At 44.0% G+C, this 18,422-nt stretch overlaps 1 protein-coding gene across 2 annotated transcripts in view; it reads right to left on the bottom strand.

Annotated features, from left to right (window-relative positions):
- Positions 1–18,422, bottom strand: part of Rarb (retinoic acid receptor beta) — a 334,463-nt gene that overhangs the window by 90,752 nt on the left and 225,289 nt on the right. For both annotated transcript variants that reach the window (XM_021202966.2, XM_021202968.1), the window contains one exon: positions 15,826–15,974. In XM_021202966.2, coding sequence (XP_021058625.1) covers positions 15,826–15,974 — 149 coding nt within the window. The remainder of the gene's footprint in view (positions 1–15,825; positions 15,975–18,422) is intronic.

The following is an 18,422-nucleotide window of genomic DNA, read 5'->3' on the forward strand; positions in this document are numbered from 1 at the left end:
CCCCCCCCACACACATGACAGGGGGAGGAAGAGGGAGTGAGGGAGACTTTGAAACACTAGGCCATAAATAGGTTATCACTGAACCCCCATGCAAACACACACATACACACACACATACACACACACACATACACACACACACAAACACACATACACACACACACACACAAACACACACATACACACACACACACATACACACACACACACACACACACACACATACACACAGGAACATATACTCACACAAGCACCGATTATTTTCCTCCAAAAATAGTTACTTAAAAATCTATCCCACCAGCACGTGGAAAGCCAAAGCAGGAGGATCATGATCTAGGCTAGCCTGAGCTATATAAGATCTTTCCGAAAAACAAAACAAAACAACCTCTCCCAAGCCTGGACCCAAGATGCTTTGCTTCCTTGCCACCTCCTTGTACACTGGACATCTCACAGTTCTAGTCTGCTTTCTCATACAGGAGCAGCATATGGCAAGTGGCATATAAACTGAGATATGCTGCCAATGGGAATGGCTGGTTCCTTCTTGAGAAATAAGCATGAAAAATGTAATGCAAAAATAGCTCGATAGTTGAACATTAACAGAGAGGCCACTCCAATTCTCTTGTGAAGAATATGTTCTTCTAGTGACGAAAAATGATTAAGAGGACAATTCAAGGAAAGCTGTGCAGCTGTTGATGAAGAAAGTCCTGTAGAGTTTCAGAGGACAGACTTCTGGTCTCAGCCTCCGTCCAGCTGCTTACCCATTTACTGAGAAGTTACTAGAACAAAGAATGTAGAGAAGACTTGGTGTGCTGCTGTGTGCTCAGCTTACAGTCCCTCCAGCTCTGGGGGTGGGGGAGCTTAGGAGGGCCCTGGGGAGACAATCCAGTGGCTACGGGCTTGGGTCTTGCAGCTAGGTAGCCTGAGTTCAAGTCTCACCTCTGCAGCTTCCTGTGTCATCTCTGACAAGTTACTTGGTCTTGATACCTTGTTTAAAGTTTAGCTTTGGATAAGATAAAATTTAAAAGAATTTAAAAATCAGTACTAGTGTCTCTTTTTCTATAGTTATAAAGCTTATGTAAAAGATCCTGAAATAGAACCTGGCACATGAAAACACTTACAGAAGCAAAAGCAAACCAAAACCAACCAACCTACCTACCTACCTACTACTTGCAATAGAAATCATCAGACACAAGCTTCTACGAGGCAAAGGAACCTGCAAGGGGTAAAGGAAATGGGAACAAGGGCCAGGGGACGGCAGGTCCTTCAAGCAAGCTGGATACAGCTGTGGAGAACAGAGACATGTCTGGAAGACACTGTGAAGGGATGACATACGTTCCATACACAAAGCCCTGGCTCCTCACCCAAGACTGCTTACACCTGCCAGAGGGAGCTGCCTGCTCAGCCCAGGGCTGCGGGATTCCCTTTCCAGGTTACCCATGGAGAGCAGCTGCCGCGCCACACTGCAGGGTCTTGCTGGTCTTCAGTTCTGCCCGCAGTTCTCAGAGAGATTGCGACTGCAGAGAAAACATTGCAGACTTTGACTTATGTCCATTCACCTTCCCAGCATATGCATGGAGGCTGCAAAGTGCTAGCTGTTGAAAGGGTAAGGACTTGAGCAAAATCTAGTATGTTTAAAACACACACCTGGTTTGGGGTAAAGCTTTTAAATAAGTAAAGATTATTTAGGCCACCTAGGACTTGAAATTCAGAAAAGAGAAATGGTTTATATTCAGAGCCAGCACGGGTTACATAACCCTATAAGCAGCAAGGTCCATATTTTAGAGCAGCGGCAGAATTGTCTCTTGTTCTACAACCTGGCATGCCAGGGCATAGCCAGAGAACATGGTCTCAGTGATGTTTCCCAAACCAATATCTGGCATGTTTCCTTCTGCCCTTCCCCTTAACACGATGTACTTCACAGAAATCCACAGCCAAGTCCAAAAAGGAACAAACAAAAGAACATAGCATTTTAAAAGCAGCCCCACCTTGTGAATGTGGGAAGAATGTTTGCATGCTTTGGGTACCTTTCCTCTCTATAATTAGAAGCTCACAGACAAATTCCAATCTGAAGCCATAGAGAGTCTGGGTTGAGGACATGGGGCTCACGCCCTGCCAAGCACAGCAGGACGGGAGCAGCACTCTGCATGGGGAACATTATGAAACACAGGGACCAGAGGATCTAGGTTCACAGAAGCAAAAAATGTACTCAGCTGCTTAAAATCAACAAGTCAATTACAGTGTCACAGAGGTGGAAGCACGTGGTCTCTCCTGCCCCAGGTTTCCCTCTATTGCTGCAAACATTGTGTACAACCTCAGTGTACTTCTGTCTCTTTATTACCTGCCAGCCCTGATCCACTCCTAGAGGTCAAATGCCCATGTACCACTTAAATCAATGAGAATATAGGTGGGGTGGGTTCTGTTAGAAGCAAGAAAAAAGGCCACTCAGGTCACAGCCATCTGCAGCTGGATCACTCTTTTCCAACAGCTGAGTCTGTGTAGAAGCCCCAGGGTAACAGACTTCAACGTACGATGGGCTACTAGTGGGTACACATGAACTAAAGGGCCCTGCTCTCCATGCCCCTCTTGTTGCCTGGGAATCAACCAGCCTGAAAATAAGCTTGCAGTATGGACACCTCACCAGCCATGTGGCATAGAACCTCCCCTTCCTATAAACCTGTAAGAGATACCTTCCCTGGACTCTGTTCATAGTCTTCCCCATGTGTCTATCTGTTTATGTTCAGAGTTGCTAACTCTTCTATGAAAGCAGACCTTTTGGGAAGTAGAGGGACCCCCTGTGCCTCAGGCTGCATCTGTTCCCACCTACATTTCCAGGTGAGCCATAACCCCTCTTGGTAAGCAAAGGCCCATATTTATTTATCTTACAATAGTTTTGTAATGATCAGCTATCCACTTGATTTGGCATTGAAAACTCCCAGCTTGCAGCAGGCTGGGGTTTTCTAAGGTAACACAATGAGCTCGCCCACACCAGAGTTTGTTAAACACATGCTGCTAAACGTGCCAGACTCAAGACCTTCTTGGCTATAGAGTACATCCAGGACAAGCCTGTACAACTTGGCAAGAACCAGTTTCAAAATCAGTAAAAAGAGGGCTGGTGGGGCAACTCAGTACACAATGCTTGCCGAGTATGTGGGAAGCCCTGGATTCAATCCTCACTACTGTAAAACCAAATAAAACAGACAAACTGAAATGTCCCTGGTGCCACCCCAGTCTGAGGAGTCTCTGATCCCCACCTCCTGGAGTCTGAATTGGTTAGTGATTTCTTTAGCCAAATAGAACTGACAAAAGAAACACTTAAGAAAGAAAAGGGCATGTGACTTCCACTAGTGGTCCTCAGCATCCCAGCTTCAGCCCCATAGACTACTTGCAGGGTTTGTCCCTGGAGCTGCCATCTTGTAAGCAAGTCCTTGCCACACTCGTGAAGGTATTTGTTGGCCATTCTATTTGTAGCTCTAGATGAGAACCTTTTTCACAGGAAGCATCAACTACTAGACCCAAAGAAAAGCTCCTTCCCATGATCCACACTGTCAGTTGACAAGTCATTCCAGCTGCTTGGTTCAGTAACAGCTCAAGGCACCATGAGGCAGAAACTGCCATCTAAATTAGTGATACACACAGTCTAGAAGGGAAAGGATTGCCATACACCTTCAGGATGGGCAGTTTGTTACAAAGCATTGGTAACTGAGACACTCTGGAGGATTTAAAAGTCATTTAGTCATATACAATTTAACTTTGTGCTCTACTTTTAGAACAATCCATGAAAAGGTATCTGTTTTACCCTCATTATAGAGGAGTCATGAAAAGCAACTCTGTGCCTTGAAAGTCTTTGCCCAACTCAGGGACCCCCTACTTGTTATTTCCCTGGTGTAAATGAGGAGTGGGGGGAAGACTGAAGGTCAGTTCAACTTGGCCAGGAGAAGTTATCCCAATAATCAGTAAGCTCAACTAACAGAAAAAGGTAAATCAATAAGCTGTCTCATCAAGTGGCAAACTGAACCCAAATACTGGTCACAGAGCATCCTCCCCAATGTGCAGAGGGTGGGTGGAGGAGACCACGAGGTAGATCTCGTATTCAGAGAATTCTCCCTAAACCCAACGCTGAACGGTAAGAACACCCACAGAAGTCATCCTTTTTCCTTTCTCTTCTATTGGAACAGCTTGGCTGTTATTTGCCCCTTACTTAGCCTTTGTTCTGCATAATTTGAACCTTGCACAAATGTGCTGCAGTCCTAATGGTTCCCCCCACTACTTCTGCATAGTATCTATCATTGATTCATTCGGCAAACACGTACTGATATGCCCTGCCAAGCTTTGCTGCAGATACCTAGAGAGTAGTGTGGATGGCTGAGGCAAGGGAAGTTCTGGTGTTCCTACTACAGATACGCTAGAGAGAGAGGATGACTAAGGAGACAACAGAGTACTTAACAGTAAGTGCCACACCAGAGGTCCCTTGTCAGGACACCAGCCATATCAAGAAGAGGTCAGTACAGCACATCCATTCCAGGAGGACTCCCCAACCAATCACATGAACAAGCACAGCACACCCTGGAACTAGCTTCTCACACAAAGCGTGGGGGTGATGGTTCTCTTTAGATTCTGTTTGTTTGGTTGTTTGGTTGTTTGGTTGGCGAGACAGGGCTTCTCTGTGTAGCCCTGGCTGTCCTGGAACTCACTCTGTAGACCAGGCTGGCCTCGAACTCAGAAATTCGCCTGCCTCTGCCTCCCAAGTGCTGGGATTAAAAGCATGCACCACCATGCCCGGCTTCTCTTTAGATTCTTGAGTCATTCCTCAGACAGGTGAAATAAATTATCAAAAGACAGATATGTTGCAATAATCATTTTAGATGTCACACAATGGATTCTCCTAATTTCATCTCAGGAACTTGTGAAGATGTTTATAGAGAAGAATGTTATCAAAGAGGACCCAGCAAGAGAAAATGTCTCAAAGGGTTTTTGGTTTTTTGTTTTGTTTTGTTTTGTTTTTTTTATCTTTAAGCATCTTATTTAATTCACTTGACATGATAATCTCCAATTTCATTCAACTTCTAGCAAAAACATGATTTCATTCTTCTTTGTGGCTGAATAAAATCCCATTATATCGATATGCCATGTTTTCAATATCTAACCCTCTATCAATGTCTGGGTTGAGTCCACAAGCTAGCAGGCAGTAGCATGGATATGCAAGTACCTCTGTGACATGCTGACTTGGAGTCCTTTGATAAATACATAGTAGGACCACTGGGTCATAAGGTAGAGCTAGTTTAATTTTTTTTAGGATCTCCCATACTGACCTCTATAATGTCTAGACTGATTTACCCTTCTACCAGCAGTGTATATGCGTTCTCTATTCTCTGCATCCTCACCAACCTTTGTTGTTATCAGTTTTCTTTTTTTTCTTTTTTTCCCTTTTTATTAGATATTTTCTTCATTTACATTTCTTTCTCTTTTTTTTAATTAGATATTTTCTTTATTTACATTTCAAATGCTATCCCGAAAGTTCTCTATACCCCCCTCCCCGCTCCCCTACCCACCCACTCCTACTTCTTGGCCCTGGCATTCCCCTGTACTAGGGTCAAAGGGTTTTTTAAATGCAATTTTATTTTATGGGTATGGTGCTTTGCCTGTACGTATGTCTGTGTACCACTTGCATGAATAGTGTCAGAAGTGCCTAGAAGAGGACATTAGAACCCATAGTATTGGGATTACAGAGAGCTATGAGCCACCATGTAGTTGGTGGGAATTGAACTCATATACTCTAGAAGGAGCCAGCGCTCTTCACTGCTGTCTGAACCATCTCTCCAGGCTCTCAAAGGTTGCATGTAGCACCTCGTAGAGTCTGAAGCAACAGCAAGAGGGCACAGTGAGTGCAGCAGTACAGAGGGAGCACTCCCATGGTCATTTACAATGGCAGCCTCCTTCTTCTTCATCTGGGCTATGTGGGACCTTGAAAATGGCTCCAGCTGATGAGCTGTAATAACAGTGTCCACAGCCCTGGGAGGTTAGCAGGACCAAACAGTGAGCATCTCCCTCAATGTCAGGTACAATGGCTCACAATTCCAGTCTGGTCCTTGAGGGAAGGTAACATGGAGGAGACTCATGTCTATCCAAGATGCAATGGAGCATAGATGATGGCATTTTGTAATTTTGCATTTCCTTGTTTCTGTAGCTTAAGCCTTGTCTTGATAGACTAGGAGAATGAGAACCCTGAAAGTAAGAAAGCTGGGACTATGACAGTAACCAATCACAGGCTCACTTCCAGCAGTATGTCACAAGTTCAACCAATCACAAGCTCACTCTTGGCAGTAGGGCATGCCATATCCACACCATTTAACCAATCAAAGGCATAGTTCTTCCTGGAGGAGGAGCCTGTGCAATTGCACAGGATGTTGCAAAGACTCTAAGCTGCTTTACATCTTATTGGGCCTCATGCACAGGGCAGAACCTTCTGAAGGAAAGAGAGGGTTGTCTCTGTCAGGGTTCAGAGTCAAGATAGCCACACCTATGTGCCTGTTTCCCTGGTGGTTTGACAAGAAGGAAGCAACACTAACAAAGATAAAAAGCTCCAAAATTCGAGCTAAATTATTTTTCATTTTTATGAAAGGATTGTATTTATCTACAGTAGAAGGTCTGTTTATTATTCAGTAAGTTACCAAAATATTAATTACACTAGGATACCTAACCATAATGGATTCCCAGTGTTTTTCATAGTTAGTCATTTAAGACATGTACGTAGCAAAGAATCAGCTCTTTGAATGTCTCTAACATTGCTCCCACAGTAAGCCTCCTGTTTCTAATACACCCAGTAGTGGAGAATCAGGTCTGTGGTTCAAAATTACAACAGAAAAGGCATGAGGAAGGAAGGACTTCCCCAGATATGCAAAGACAAAAACAAATTCAAAACAGCAACACCGAAACATTATTTTTGTGTCTTAAATCGCCAGATTCCTGAGGTTCTGAGGACTCTCTAAAGCCAAACATGTTACATGTCAATATAAAGAGAGAAAGTAGTTATATTCTAAGCCAATCATATCCTGTGTGTTACATCATTGGTTAATCTTTTGCAGATTGTGTGGCCCAACAAACTGATTAACAGAGTTGGAACTAGTTGAGGGAGCATTTGAGTATCGGGACATGCCTGTGGAATGTGTAAATGTCAAAGACCAGGAATTTTCTTTAATGCTGCCATGCTGAAACTGGTTCTTTGTGTTTCTGAGACATTGTAAAAGTCATAACAAAAGCTGTCAAAGCAGTCCGTGCCATGAAATGCACCCACACTCCCAAGGTCTCCAGACGTAGATCACCCATGACCCTAGCAGACAAGAGACACAGAGAGGTCCATACTACAGTGCTCACTTCCCCTGGGGCAGCAGAGGAACCTACTGGGTTTGGGCAAAAGTGGCAGTTTCTATGGTCTGAGGGACTTTCCAGACCCTTGTGAATGGGACTGTGGCATTGTAAACTTAGAAAGCTGCTATTTTCAGATCTGAATATATGGAAGAGAATCGACATCATCTTGTCATTGTAATTTCTCTGCATTTTTTCCACCCTGAAAATCCTTTCTGGAGCCTAAGTCTTTTCCAGGTTACTGAGTGCCAACATGGTGCTTGAGTGGCAAGACCCTGAGAAGTGCACTTTCTCCAGTACAAGAAAAAAAAAAAAAAAAAAAAAACCCAGAGCTAAGAGGGTGACTGAAGATTTTGTGTCTATTTATTGGAACATTTACACTTTTTTAAAGATCTGGTTTCTCAGTGTAGCAGCCCAGGCTTTGGAACTCACTTTGTAGACCAGGCTTGTCTGGAAGTCACAGAGACCCACCTGTGTCTGCCTCTCCAGTGCTAGGGTTACGGACACTACTACACCTGACCATTTGCTCTTTGGACCTACCAACTTATATCTTAAGTGAAGCATTGTAGGAAACCCTGACATAATAGATGGACTGTTTTGTGGGGGCCTGAGAACACAGGTAGACTCAAACCTATGTTTTCTTGCATCTGGACACCAGCGGACAGGCAGCAACACCCTGGCAGATGGCCACCTTGCCTCTATTGACAGGGGTGATGACAAGATTCACGCAAACCCTTTTACCTTGTACACTGATACAGGCTGCTTTTAAAATAAAACCAAACCAACACAAACAAAAATGCCTTAGGAGACAGTGCTGGCCACAGACCTAGTGTAGAAGCCTGGGCAGGATGCTGCTAGCAGAAGAATGGAATCTTTTCGATGTGAACCAGGCTCTGATAGGATAGGCCTGCCAGGCCCTGGCTTTCCTCTTGGCCTTTGACAATGCTAGCATTGTGTATAAGAGAAGCACTCACATCACTAAGCCCCTCTCCAGGCTTGCTCCAGGGGCAAGTTCTAGATCTCACAGAATAGATGCTTTCCCATTCCAGAGTTGCTAATCCACACAGCATATCCAGTCTTCTTCCTAGGGTGGAAAAATACTAAGCAAAAGCCATAGTGGCCAAATGACATAGTTCACAGGAAGCCCAGGACATACTCCAACCTCAAGGAAATGATTTTGATGGGAGAAGCTCACTGACAAATGCTTTCCATTATGTGACTATTATGCCAGGCTAGCTTAACTCTTAATGGAGGTCCAGGAAATAGGCTTTTGCTATAACATGAAGACAGAAAGAAACTATGTCACCTGGTACCCTGCTACCAGGCTGGAGGAAGCCCCCTGGCTTCTGGGTCCTAATGGGAGCCATCTGAAAATCTCCAAAGTCCGTTCTTTGAGGGGGGATGCCCCAGGGTCGGAAGGGTGATTTTCGCCCTGTAGGCTGAGATTAGACTCTTACTCCTAGTCAAGTTTCAGCTCCACTGAGTAAAGCTTTCCCTGCTGGACAGAGAGCGTGTCACAGTACCACAGTCGGCATACGGCAATGTTCAGAGTCGCCAGCTCTGAGAACATTAATATGTTTTAGGGGAAGGGTTAAGGGCAGACACCTATTCAAGTAGGTTTCCACAGTACACATTTCAGAAGAGATTCAGATGAGTCGAGGTCAAGCATGGCAGGGCCTAGTCTGATCAACTCTGCCTACTTCTTTAATATTATAAAAGCTAAGCAAAGCAAAACCAAAAGACCCATGGTAGAAACCATTAGCTCTCGGAAATCCCATTCATTCTTTTCCATAGTAAGAAGACTGTACCAGGCTACATGTTAATAAACTACCCCTTCCATCTACTTTTGTAGTTCCTTTGGTATGTGACCAGTTCTAGTTAATGATGTGTGGTGTTTCTAGCCCAGAGACTGATTTGCTGCCCTGGCTCTCTCCATCCTGGCAATTAGAATCCTATGATGCCAATGGACCTGCTCAGGTCAAGCTCAACACTGACCCTAAATTTCTAGTCAGTGTGTAGAAGAGTTTCCAACCAGGAGCACGTACTTCAGACTGTTACGTGGCAAAGAAAAATTCTTTGGAATATATATATATAGATATAGATAGATAGATAGATAGATAGATAGATAGATAGATAGATAGATAGATATATTCATCAGCTAAGCCAAGTGAATTTTATTCTACTCAGGAGTTTGCTGACACACAAAGGCTATGGAAATATAGGAAAGGTTTATTGTTTCTGTTGTAGCTGGTGGAGCAGGGACAGCCATGAGTGGAGGATTGTCAGCACCTCCCCAGGACAAGAAGGGTAGGGCTCTGAAGAAACAGGAAGACCTCCCCAGAGGTCTGAGCCTCTTATACCTTAGAAGCCTCTTATACCTATAGAAGTCCATGAGGGAGGAGAGGAGAGAATGGAGATGTGCTGGTAAAGTAGCCAGAAAGAGAGCAACCGGAAGACTCAGCCTCCAAAAGCCTACTACAAGGTTAAGGACCCTACTTACACAGAAAACTGTCTCTAGGCTGACTTTGCACACTGAAGGAAATCTCAACACTATATTTTCATTCCTGAGGAAAACAATATTCTTAAAAAGATTTTATTTTTATTTATGTGTGTGTGTGTTTCCAGAGACCAAAGCTTACAGACAGCTGTAAGCCTTCCAGCATGGGTACTAGGAATTGAAACCTGGCCTTCTACAAGAGAAGCAAGTTCTAACTGCTGAGTGATCTCTCTAGCCCACAAGAGCCTTTTCAATGTCTCTTGGTAGTTTGCTCGATCTACAGCATCACTGAGCCTTCCACATGATGTTCTGTACGAATCCTGAGAAAGCAACTGATTTGTGGACAGATGACTCTAGGCTTTAAATTGGAAAATCAAGAATTGGTAATTAAAAAACAAGTGCATTAAGGTCTTATTGAATCAGGTTTGTAAGAATTCATGGGGGGGGGTGGCAAAATGAACAGCATAAGAGCTCACATCAGGAATTCTTCCTCAACTAGTGACAAAGGCAGAAGTTTTTTTGTTTGTTTTTAACCAATCACCAAAGATCTTTAGTATGTTTAACATAACGTGAGCAATGACGGTGTCCTATTGCACACTGAAGGAAATCTCAACACTATATTTTCATTCCTGAGGAAAACAATATTCAGTGTTATTTTTAAATAACAGGTAAGGTAGACATTTACACTACTCGTCTCAAATTTTAAACCACTCAGGCATTATAAACCCTTTTAGAACTAGCAAATCAATCCTTTTTCACCTGACCAACATGAAAACAAACAGTCAAACAAACAAGTGAAGAAAACTCAGAGTTTTCTGCCTTTACAGCCCAAGATGATTGCTCGGAATTAGAAAGATGAGAGTGGCCACGGGCAGGAGGAGCTGCTCTGCGGTGGCTATTGCCGGAGACTAGGGTATCTCTCGGTGACTCACACCCCTAGGTTTGGGGGTAGTGTTTCTGCTGAGATTTCTCTTGCCACCCTGAGAGGCCACAGTGCTTGTAAGTGCATTATTTTACTCTTCAGTTCTTAAGAGGTTGTCTTTAAAGAAAATGATGGAGAAGATATCTCTTGTGGTGATGGGTTAGCTCTCTGATATGGAAGGAAAAACTTCCTAAGAAAATTAGCTGGACTTTGGCCACTAAAGTCTCTCAGGATGTTTATAATTTTTTACAAAAGTTTGCCCGAATGTATCACCAAGCACCCTATATAATTATGTTCAATTTTTTGTTTGCTTGTTTTGTTCTGTTTTTAATTATTTTATTAGGTATTTTCTTCATTTACATTTCAAATGCTATCCCGAATGTCCCCTATACCCTCCCCCTGCCCTGTTCCCCTGCCCACTCACTCCTACTTTTTGGCCCTGGCATTCCCCTCTACGGGGCATATAAAGTTTGCAAGACCAAGGGCCCTCTCTTCCCAATGATGGCTGACTAGGCCATCTTCTGCTATATATGCAGCTGGAGACACAAGCTCTGGGGGTACTGGTTAGTTCATATTGTTGTTCCACCTATAGGGTTGCAGACCCCTTCAGTTCCTTGGGTACTTTCTTTAGCTCCTCCATTGGGGGCCCTGTGTTCCATCCAATAGCTGACTATGAACATCCACTTCTGTGTTTGTCAGGTACTAGCATAGCCTCACAAGAGGCTGCTATATCAGGGTCCCTTCAGCAGAATCTTTCTGGGTCATGTGAGCAAGGCCATCTTGGGTAAGAGAGGCCGTCTTGGAATAGCTGCTCTTATACTGGCCACTGGAGGGAAAAAACTTCCCAGAACTGCAGCAGTAATAACTGTCCAGTAAGGGCCAAAGCGTTCGGCTTTTGCAGCAGGAAAGAAACACTGCAGGACAGCATGTGGTGTGTTTTCTCATGATTCTGAAAGGAGCTCAATGAGTTAGTTTCCCTGACTATGGCGATGAGAATATAGGCACTATGGGATGAGTGGCTAGAGCTCTGGCTGGCTAGACGTCAGCCTTTCATGCAGCAGGGATAGTTTGGCCTGCTATCACCAGAACAAGCGACTGGGGCCAGAAGCTTCCACCATTTAGCCTGTGAGAAGATGCCACCATGTCCTATTGCAGGAGTCAGGGAACGAATGTGTACTATCCACACCTGGGCCACTCCTTGTTTTCTATAAGTAAAGTGGTTGGTGCAGGGCTATCCCCACGCCGTGTCACAGCTTACTGCAGGTGGCTGGAGGAGCAGACTGAGTCATTGTGACAGAGACCTTCAAAGCCTAAAATACGGCTCTCCACAGGAACAATTTACCACCCCTGGGCTACAGCAACCCAGGTGGGCCTGGGACGGATGGATCATTATGTGAGTGTAGAAGGAAATAGGCTGAGTTATTTTTGTATAATGAAACGAGGAAATGCAGAAAGAGCATTATCAGAGGAGCGCTAGCATTGGAGCTAATGTCACCTCACTGTGTATAGTAGCTCTAGTAAAGTTAATGAGAAAATTAGCAGAACAGTGTTTGGACTTAGTAGGTACTAGGCAGGTACCTAAAGTCTAGGAAGTCAGCAGTGCATCTGCAGTATTATTTTACTTACAGTATTATTTTATGATTTTGTACTGCTAAACATTCGACTGACTATACTTTCATGTTTTGTTCTCTTTGTGCCCTGGAAAACATGTCCCTCAACTGGAAGTCCCCTAGACGGGACATCCCAGGGGTGTGTCTCGTGGCTTTCTTTGTTGCTGTGGTGAGGTTGTGTCAACATAGCAGTTACTGACTGTCCCCGGAAGTGAGCCACACCCATTCATCAAGTTCTGACCATCATCATTTGTCTGCTGTGGTCATTAGCAGTGCTACCTGGTCCCTTGGAAGAAAGAGGGCTTTTTTCCAATAATGGTAAAGTCATCATGGTCACGACAAGCAGAAGCCATGACAAGTACTACATTTATTCACTTACTTTGAAGCAGGGTCTCAAGTATCTCAATCTGTCCTTGAACTTGTTATGTAGCCAAGGCTAACCTTGAACTTTTACCCTCCATGCTCAGGTTAGACAGTGCTGGAGATGAAACCTAGAGCTTCACACATGCTAGCACAGCACTTTCCTAGCTGAGCCATGACTCTCACCCTGCCACTTCTGGAAAACATGATCCAGGTTCTATTTGGGAATTCTACTTCAGAGCAGAGGCTCCCACCTGGAATTGTGACCCTGCATCTCCAGAAGAGCCAGATGAGCCAGGGGCCAATAGTGCCTTTGCCAGTAGTCAACGTGGTACAGACACATGACTTCATGTAAACCTCTAATTAAGCAGAGGAACTTCAAAGAGGTTGTGATGAGCCCATCATCTTACTGTCAATATAGAGACAGTCTCTAACATAATCAACTTGTTACAGACTTAGCAGCATCAACTGGTACTGTCTATCTGTATTCCAAGAAGAGCTATCCCAAGTGTGTGGCCTCTGCTGTGGTGATGTTGTGTCAACATAGCAGCCACAGTAAGTGAGAGGAAGTGGGCAATGGGGATGCCAGTTGGTACAGTGCTTGTCCATTATGCATGAGGCCCTAGTTTCAACCTCCAGTAACCTTTGGACACGCTCACCCACACCCTTCCAAGATACTTCCAAGTCTGTTTTTACTAATCCACAGGTATAGCAAAGCTTATGAAGTATTGCTCATAAATGATACAAATCAAAAATACCATGTTATATGACAGGGTTAATATGTACCTTATTATATATTGGGGTTAATAAATACCTTATTAGGCAGAATTAATTAGTAAATTATAATATAACTATAGCAACTATGTTGATTGTATTACCCCAGAAACTATGTAGCTGTGTAAATTTTGATCATGAAATATAATTAAATAGTTTTAAAAAGATTAAAATTGTGTATACAATATACCATTTATTTTATAAGTTCAAAATCTATAAATCCACATAAATGTTGAATTTTAACAGATTTTCTCTGGGGAGGAGCCATGTTGTTTTCTATTTTCCAGAGAGTAACTATATGATAGTTTAACCAATACGATTATATTTTATACTTAAATATTTCTTTTATCTGAGTACATTACTGATTTATCTTCTTGTTTTCACTTCTCTGGGTTTCTACTCTATTTTCTAAGGCAGCTCAAATGCAGAGTAAATTTTTCCCTACCCATGAGGAAAGGTAGCCAGTTTCCCACCACCCACATCGTCCAGTGTTCAACTCCCACACATGCCAAGAACTTCCCAGCCTGATCCAGTTTACAGTTCTGATTAAAGGGTTTCCCATCTAGAGACTCGGGACCTCTTATGTGAGTTTATCAGTCATTTGTGCTGCAGGGGGTTTATTTTGTTGTTTTTTTTTTTTTTTTTTTCCTAAAGAGCATCAGAATCCCAAAGTAAAATAGGAGGTCAGAAAATTAGCCAAGCAGGAGCTGATGAGAGCAGTCTGAGCTATAGAGATAGTGAAACCCTTACTCTGCAGGTTGGGCATCTGCCGGGGGAAGGACAAGCCTGGTGTCGTTCTTCCCACATCATGCAAACAGGAAGCTGCCACAGATTTCGGAGCTTGAGATAGCTGAAAATTGTTTGGAAATCAAGAAGCATGTTTTGATGTTGATTGTATGACATTAAGCACCCACCCTGGGGAAAGCAGGGAAGAGAGTAAGGCCTGCCCTGCTCATACCCATAGGAAATAGAGCCATGGTAAGGCTGACCACAAGCCAATGTCCCCAGAACATATCCATTTCCCGAGATTGCTACTTGGAGCTGTTCCCATCAAGGCTGCTCAAACCTACTGAAGCTAGGCTGAGCCAATGACTTGGTCAGCTACTGGCATGCTAGACACCTGTGTGCCCCTTTCTTCTCTCTTTTCTGGAACCTGCCTTTGAAAATAACCTGGATCAGCTTGGCACAGAATAGTCTTCCTAGCAAACATTGATACTTCCAGAAAGAGACCTGAGTCAACCCATAGCTAACCAGAGACGAACGAAAGAACATGCTTCTTGATTTCCAAACCAAGACCAGGGGAACTACACTGTCGCCCACAGGACTGTGAGCTGAGTAAAGGACTGTGGTATGAAGACATAAAGAAATTCAACTGTCAATGACAAGCTATACAAAAGTGCCTGGCCGACATGGATAGAAACTGCTGGTGCTGATAAGCCCAATGCCACAGGCCCTGTAAAGTTATCTTAGCACCCTAACAATGTAAATGAATCATGCAGTCTAGATATAAAACTCCAGACCCAAACAGCCAGATAGAGAGAACTAGAGAACACCTCCATATCTGGGGAAGGGCTGGCTCAAGACACTCAGTCGCTTGGAGACATGTCCATGGATAAGTCACATCTGCCTGTGAGTCACTTTTGGTTTCTTCCTTATGATTCCATGACCTCTTTCACTCAGTTCTGCTTCTTGGACTTGATAATCATTGTCTAGCTTGATTCAAAGCAGCCATCTCCTCTCTGACACATGTTCAGCCTCCAGTGCTCTGTGGGCAGAGGCTTTAATCCGGCTCTGCTGAATTTACAATGCATCTACAGGAGCAAGTCTGTGCAGGCTGAAATCATAACGTAATTCAAAGGCCATGGGGCTGAGGAGGGAGCCAGGAGATGAATCCCAATTTCAACCTTGGCTCAACTGTAAGTTGTTTCAGTGGACTGTCAGTTATATTTAAAAATAAAATAGGACTACAAAGACACCAGGTGGCATGTCCCAAGAGAAACAGTGCCATGCTGCCTAGGACTCCTTCACAAGGTTCTTAACAGGAAAAAACTTGCTCGAGTGTTTGTGGGGGGCAGGGTGGAGGCGTTTTAAAGGCCCAGTAATGTTTGCCCTTGGTCACTCATTTACAGACATTTCTGTACTTTAAACTAAAGAAATACAAGGAGATGACAGAGACTGTGAGATGCAGCCAAGCTACAACACCAGCTGGAGGTGATGCTGCAGCTGTCAAACTTGCTTGTTTTTGGAGTAGGGAGGTCACCTCATGAAGAAAGGAGGAAGTGAGGCACTGGGGTACTCACCTTGCACCCCTCACAGGCACTGACGCCATAGTGGTAGCCCGATGACTTGTCCTGGCAAACGAAGCAGGGCTTGTACACCCGAGGAGGAGGAAGTGGAGATGGGGGACTCGGGACGAGCTCCTCGGAGCTGGTACTCTGTGTCTCAATGGCTGCAATAGAGAAGAGGGGGGGAGACGAGAGAAAGCACATTTTCAGTGTCTTTAGGTCTTCCCCGGTCAATTCCAACATCTGTGCTCCGAGCTCAAGCAAGAACTAAGCTCACAGAGGTCATTGTCCTTCAGCAGTAGTGATGCTGACTGACCCCTGCAAAAGCAACCTCACACGCATCTAATTCAAAGTTCACAAGCACCACGAGGGTAATGGATACCTGTGAGAAACAGAAATTCAACTCAAGTCCATGGGGCAGAGCCTTGTCTAAGCCCAGACGGGATCAAGCCCTGTGTCTCTCCTGTTTCCACAGCCTTCCTTTACCCTGTGTCTTGTGTGTATTGTTTAATGCTCACTTAACTCAAAGTAGTTTATTTATTCGTTTTGTCATGACAAAATAAAAAACATGAAGCTTGGCCCTGTGGGTCTTTGTGGCTGAGTTTTTGCGGTGTGGCCATAATGAATAAAAGCCATGATTTTGGGAAAGCTCTGCGCTGCTTTGAGCTGTCCCTGAGCCTGCAGCATGAATAACCCTGAGCTTAGAAAGTGTAACCTCTGGCCTATGCCAGGAAAAGGTCCACTTTCATAAAGCCCCAGGTCAGGGTGCAGTTCATGTTGGAAGTAGTGTAGGTCACAACTAACTTCTAACTTGTGCACATCTGTATTGTGAACATCTGTTTATTTTTCCGAGGAAAGGGGGTCACTATGATAGGCCCAGCTGGCCTCAGACTCCCAAAAGTTCTTTGCTGGTGCCTCCCTAATGGTAATGCCTCCCTGATGGTAATGCCACCATGCCTGGCTTTTTATTGCAGACTATAAACCACATGATCTTTATTTTCATTATCAAACCACTCAAACGCCACTGAAACGGAAACCTGTAGAGCTTGGACTAGACTGTTCTTCCACCAAAGTCAGCATAGGAACTGTCCTTTGCTCACTGCAGGCCAACAGAGCCCATACGATAGGAGGAACCTAATTGGAAGGAATCAAATGCTGTTCCAGAATCTTCCACTCTCCAAATAGCTCCACAGTATACAGAGTATTCCCAAAATGGTCAGGTTTCTAGTTGTTGCACTGCTCAGAATTTAGCTGGTGAGGTGCTCTTTGGATACGTTTCTTCTGCAGCCGCAGCTGCAGCACCCAGGTTCCACTTGCTGAGCCTGATGCTAGCCCGGGCTTCTAAAGAGGGGCGGGGAGCACCCCACATTGTGCACAGTTGGCTTAGCTGCTGTGGCCCCTTCTTCAGCCTCCCCGAGCCCACACTTGCCACCCTTGCACTGCATCTGTCATCTGCCCATGAGAGCCCTCCAACAGTCACTGGTGAGGTCAGACTCCTTACTATACTTTGACAGTACTTGGGCTTTCGTGACATTCCCTCAGCAAGAGATGCACCTCCCACGATTCCCTCATTGGATAAGGTCTAAATAATCACTTTCAATTCTTCTTTTGAACAAGACAAGCTTGCATAGCAATGTGAGACACCACCTCTACAGCAGTGCCTGTAACTGCAGCCACGTAGGGGAGGCCCAGGCTTGATCTCAGAAGTGCTAGCCTGGGCTGGGAGCCAGACAGGTGATCAGATAAGCAGACTAGCCATTTTCCTCACCTACCCAGCCAATCGGGTTTGGCTGTTCCCAACCCTTATCTCTCAGAGTGAGTGTCATTCTCTCAGAGGTGACTTCTATAATGAGAGTGTCCTCACTGTAGAAGGCAGTGTTGCTCAGTGGTAGAGCTTGTGCTTAGCATGTGGAAGGCAGTGTTGCTCAGTGGTAGAGCTTGTGCTTAGCATGTNGAAGGCAGTGTTGCTCAGTGGTAGAGCTTGTGCTTAGCATGTGTGACAGAATGGGGTCAATTCCCAACACAAAACCAAGGGATAGAAGAAAACTTAAGAAAGGCCCCTTCCTATCCTTGGTCATTGGGATTATTATTATTATTTCATAATAATAATATTATTATTTCATCTTATTTTCTATAAAATTTTAACTATTGCCAAACCTTGGAAAGTTTTTTTTTGTTTATAACTTTATATTTTACAATTGCCCCCCACACTTACAGTATTGTGAGGACAGGAAGCCTACATGCTATACTTCTAGCTGTGTGCCAGGACTGGGTCTTCCTATAGAGCGGATGATCAATAAACACCAAGTGAACTAATTCATGAACTTTTTCCTCCCCCACTTCTTTTCAAACACTAAGTGCTCTTCTAAGTAGTTACATGATACAATTTGAAATAAAAAAGCACTCTTATACTCATTTGCTTCCTTAAAAAAGTAATTAGCCCTTTGGAACAGAATCAACTATAATTAAAGTATTTTCATAATTCATAGGAATCTTCAAATGAATTCACTGGGGTATCATGAGTTCTAGTAGATAAATCCATTATAATCTTTACAGGTTAGATCTGAGGACAGAGATGAAGACATTAATCTTTTTTTTTTTTTTTTTTTTTT

The sequence above is a fragment of the Mus pahari genome, chromosome 8 (genome assembly GCF_900095145.1).
Source record: "Mus pahari chromosome 8, PAHARI_EIJ_v1.1, whole genome shotgun sequence".
Taxonomy (NCBI): Eukaryota; Metazoa; Chordata; class Mammalia; order Rodentia; family Muridae; genus Mus; species Mus pahari.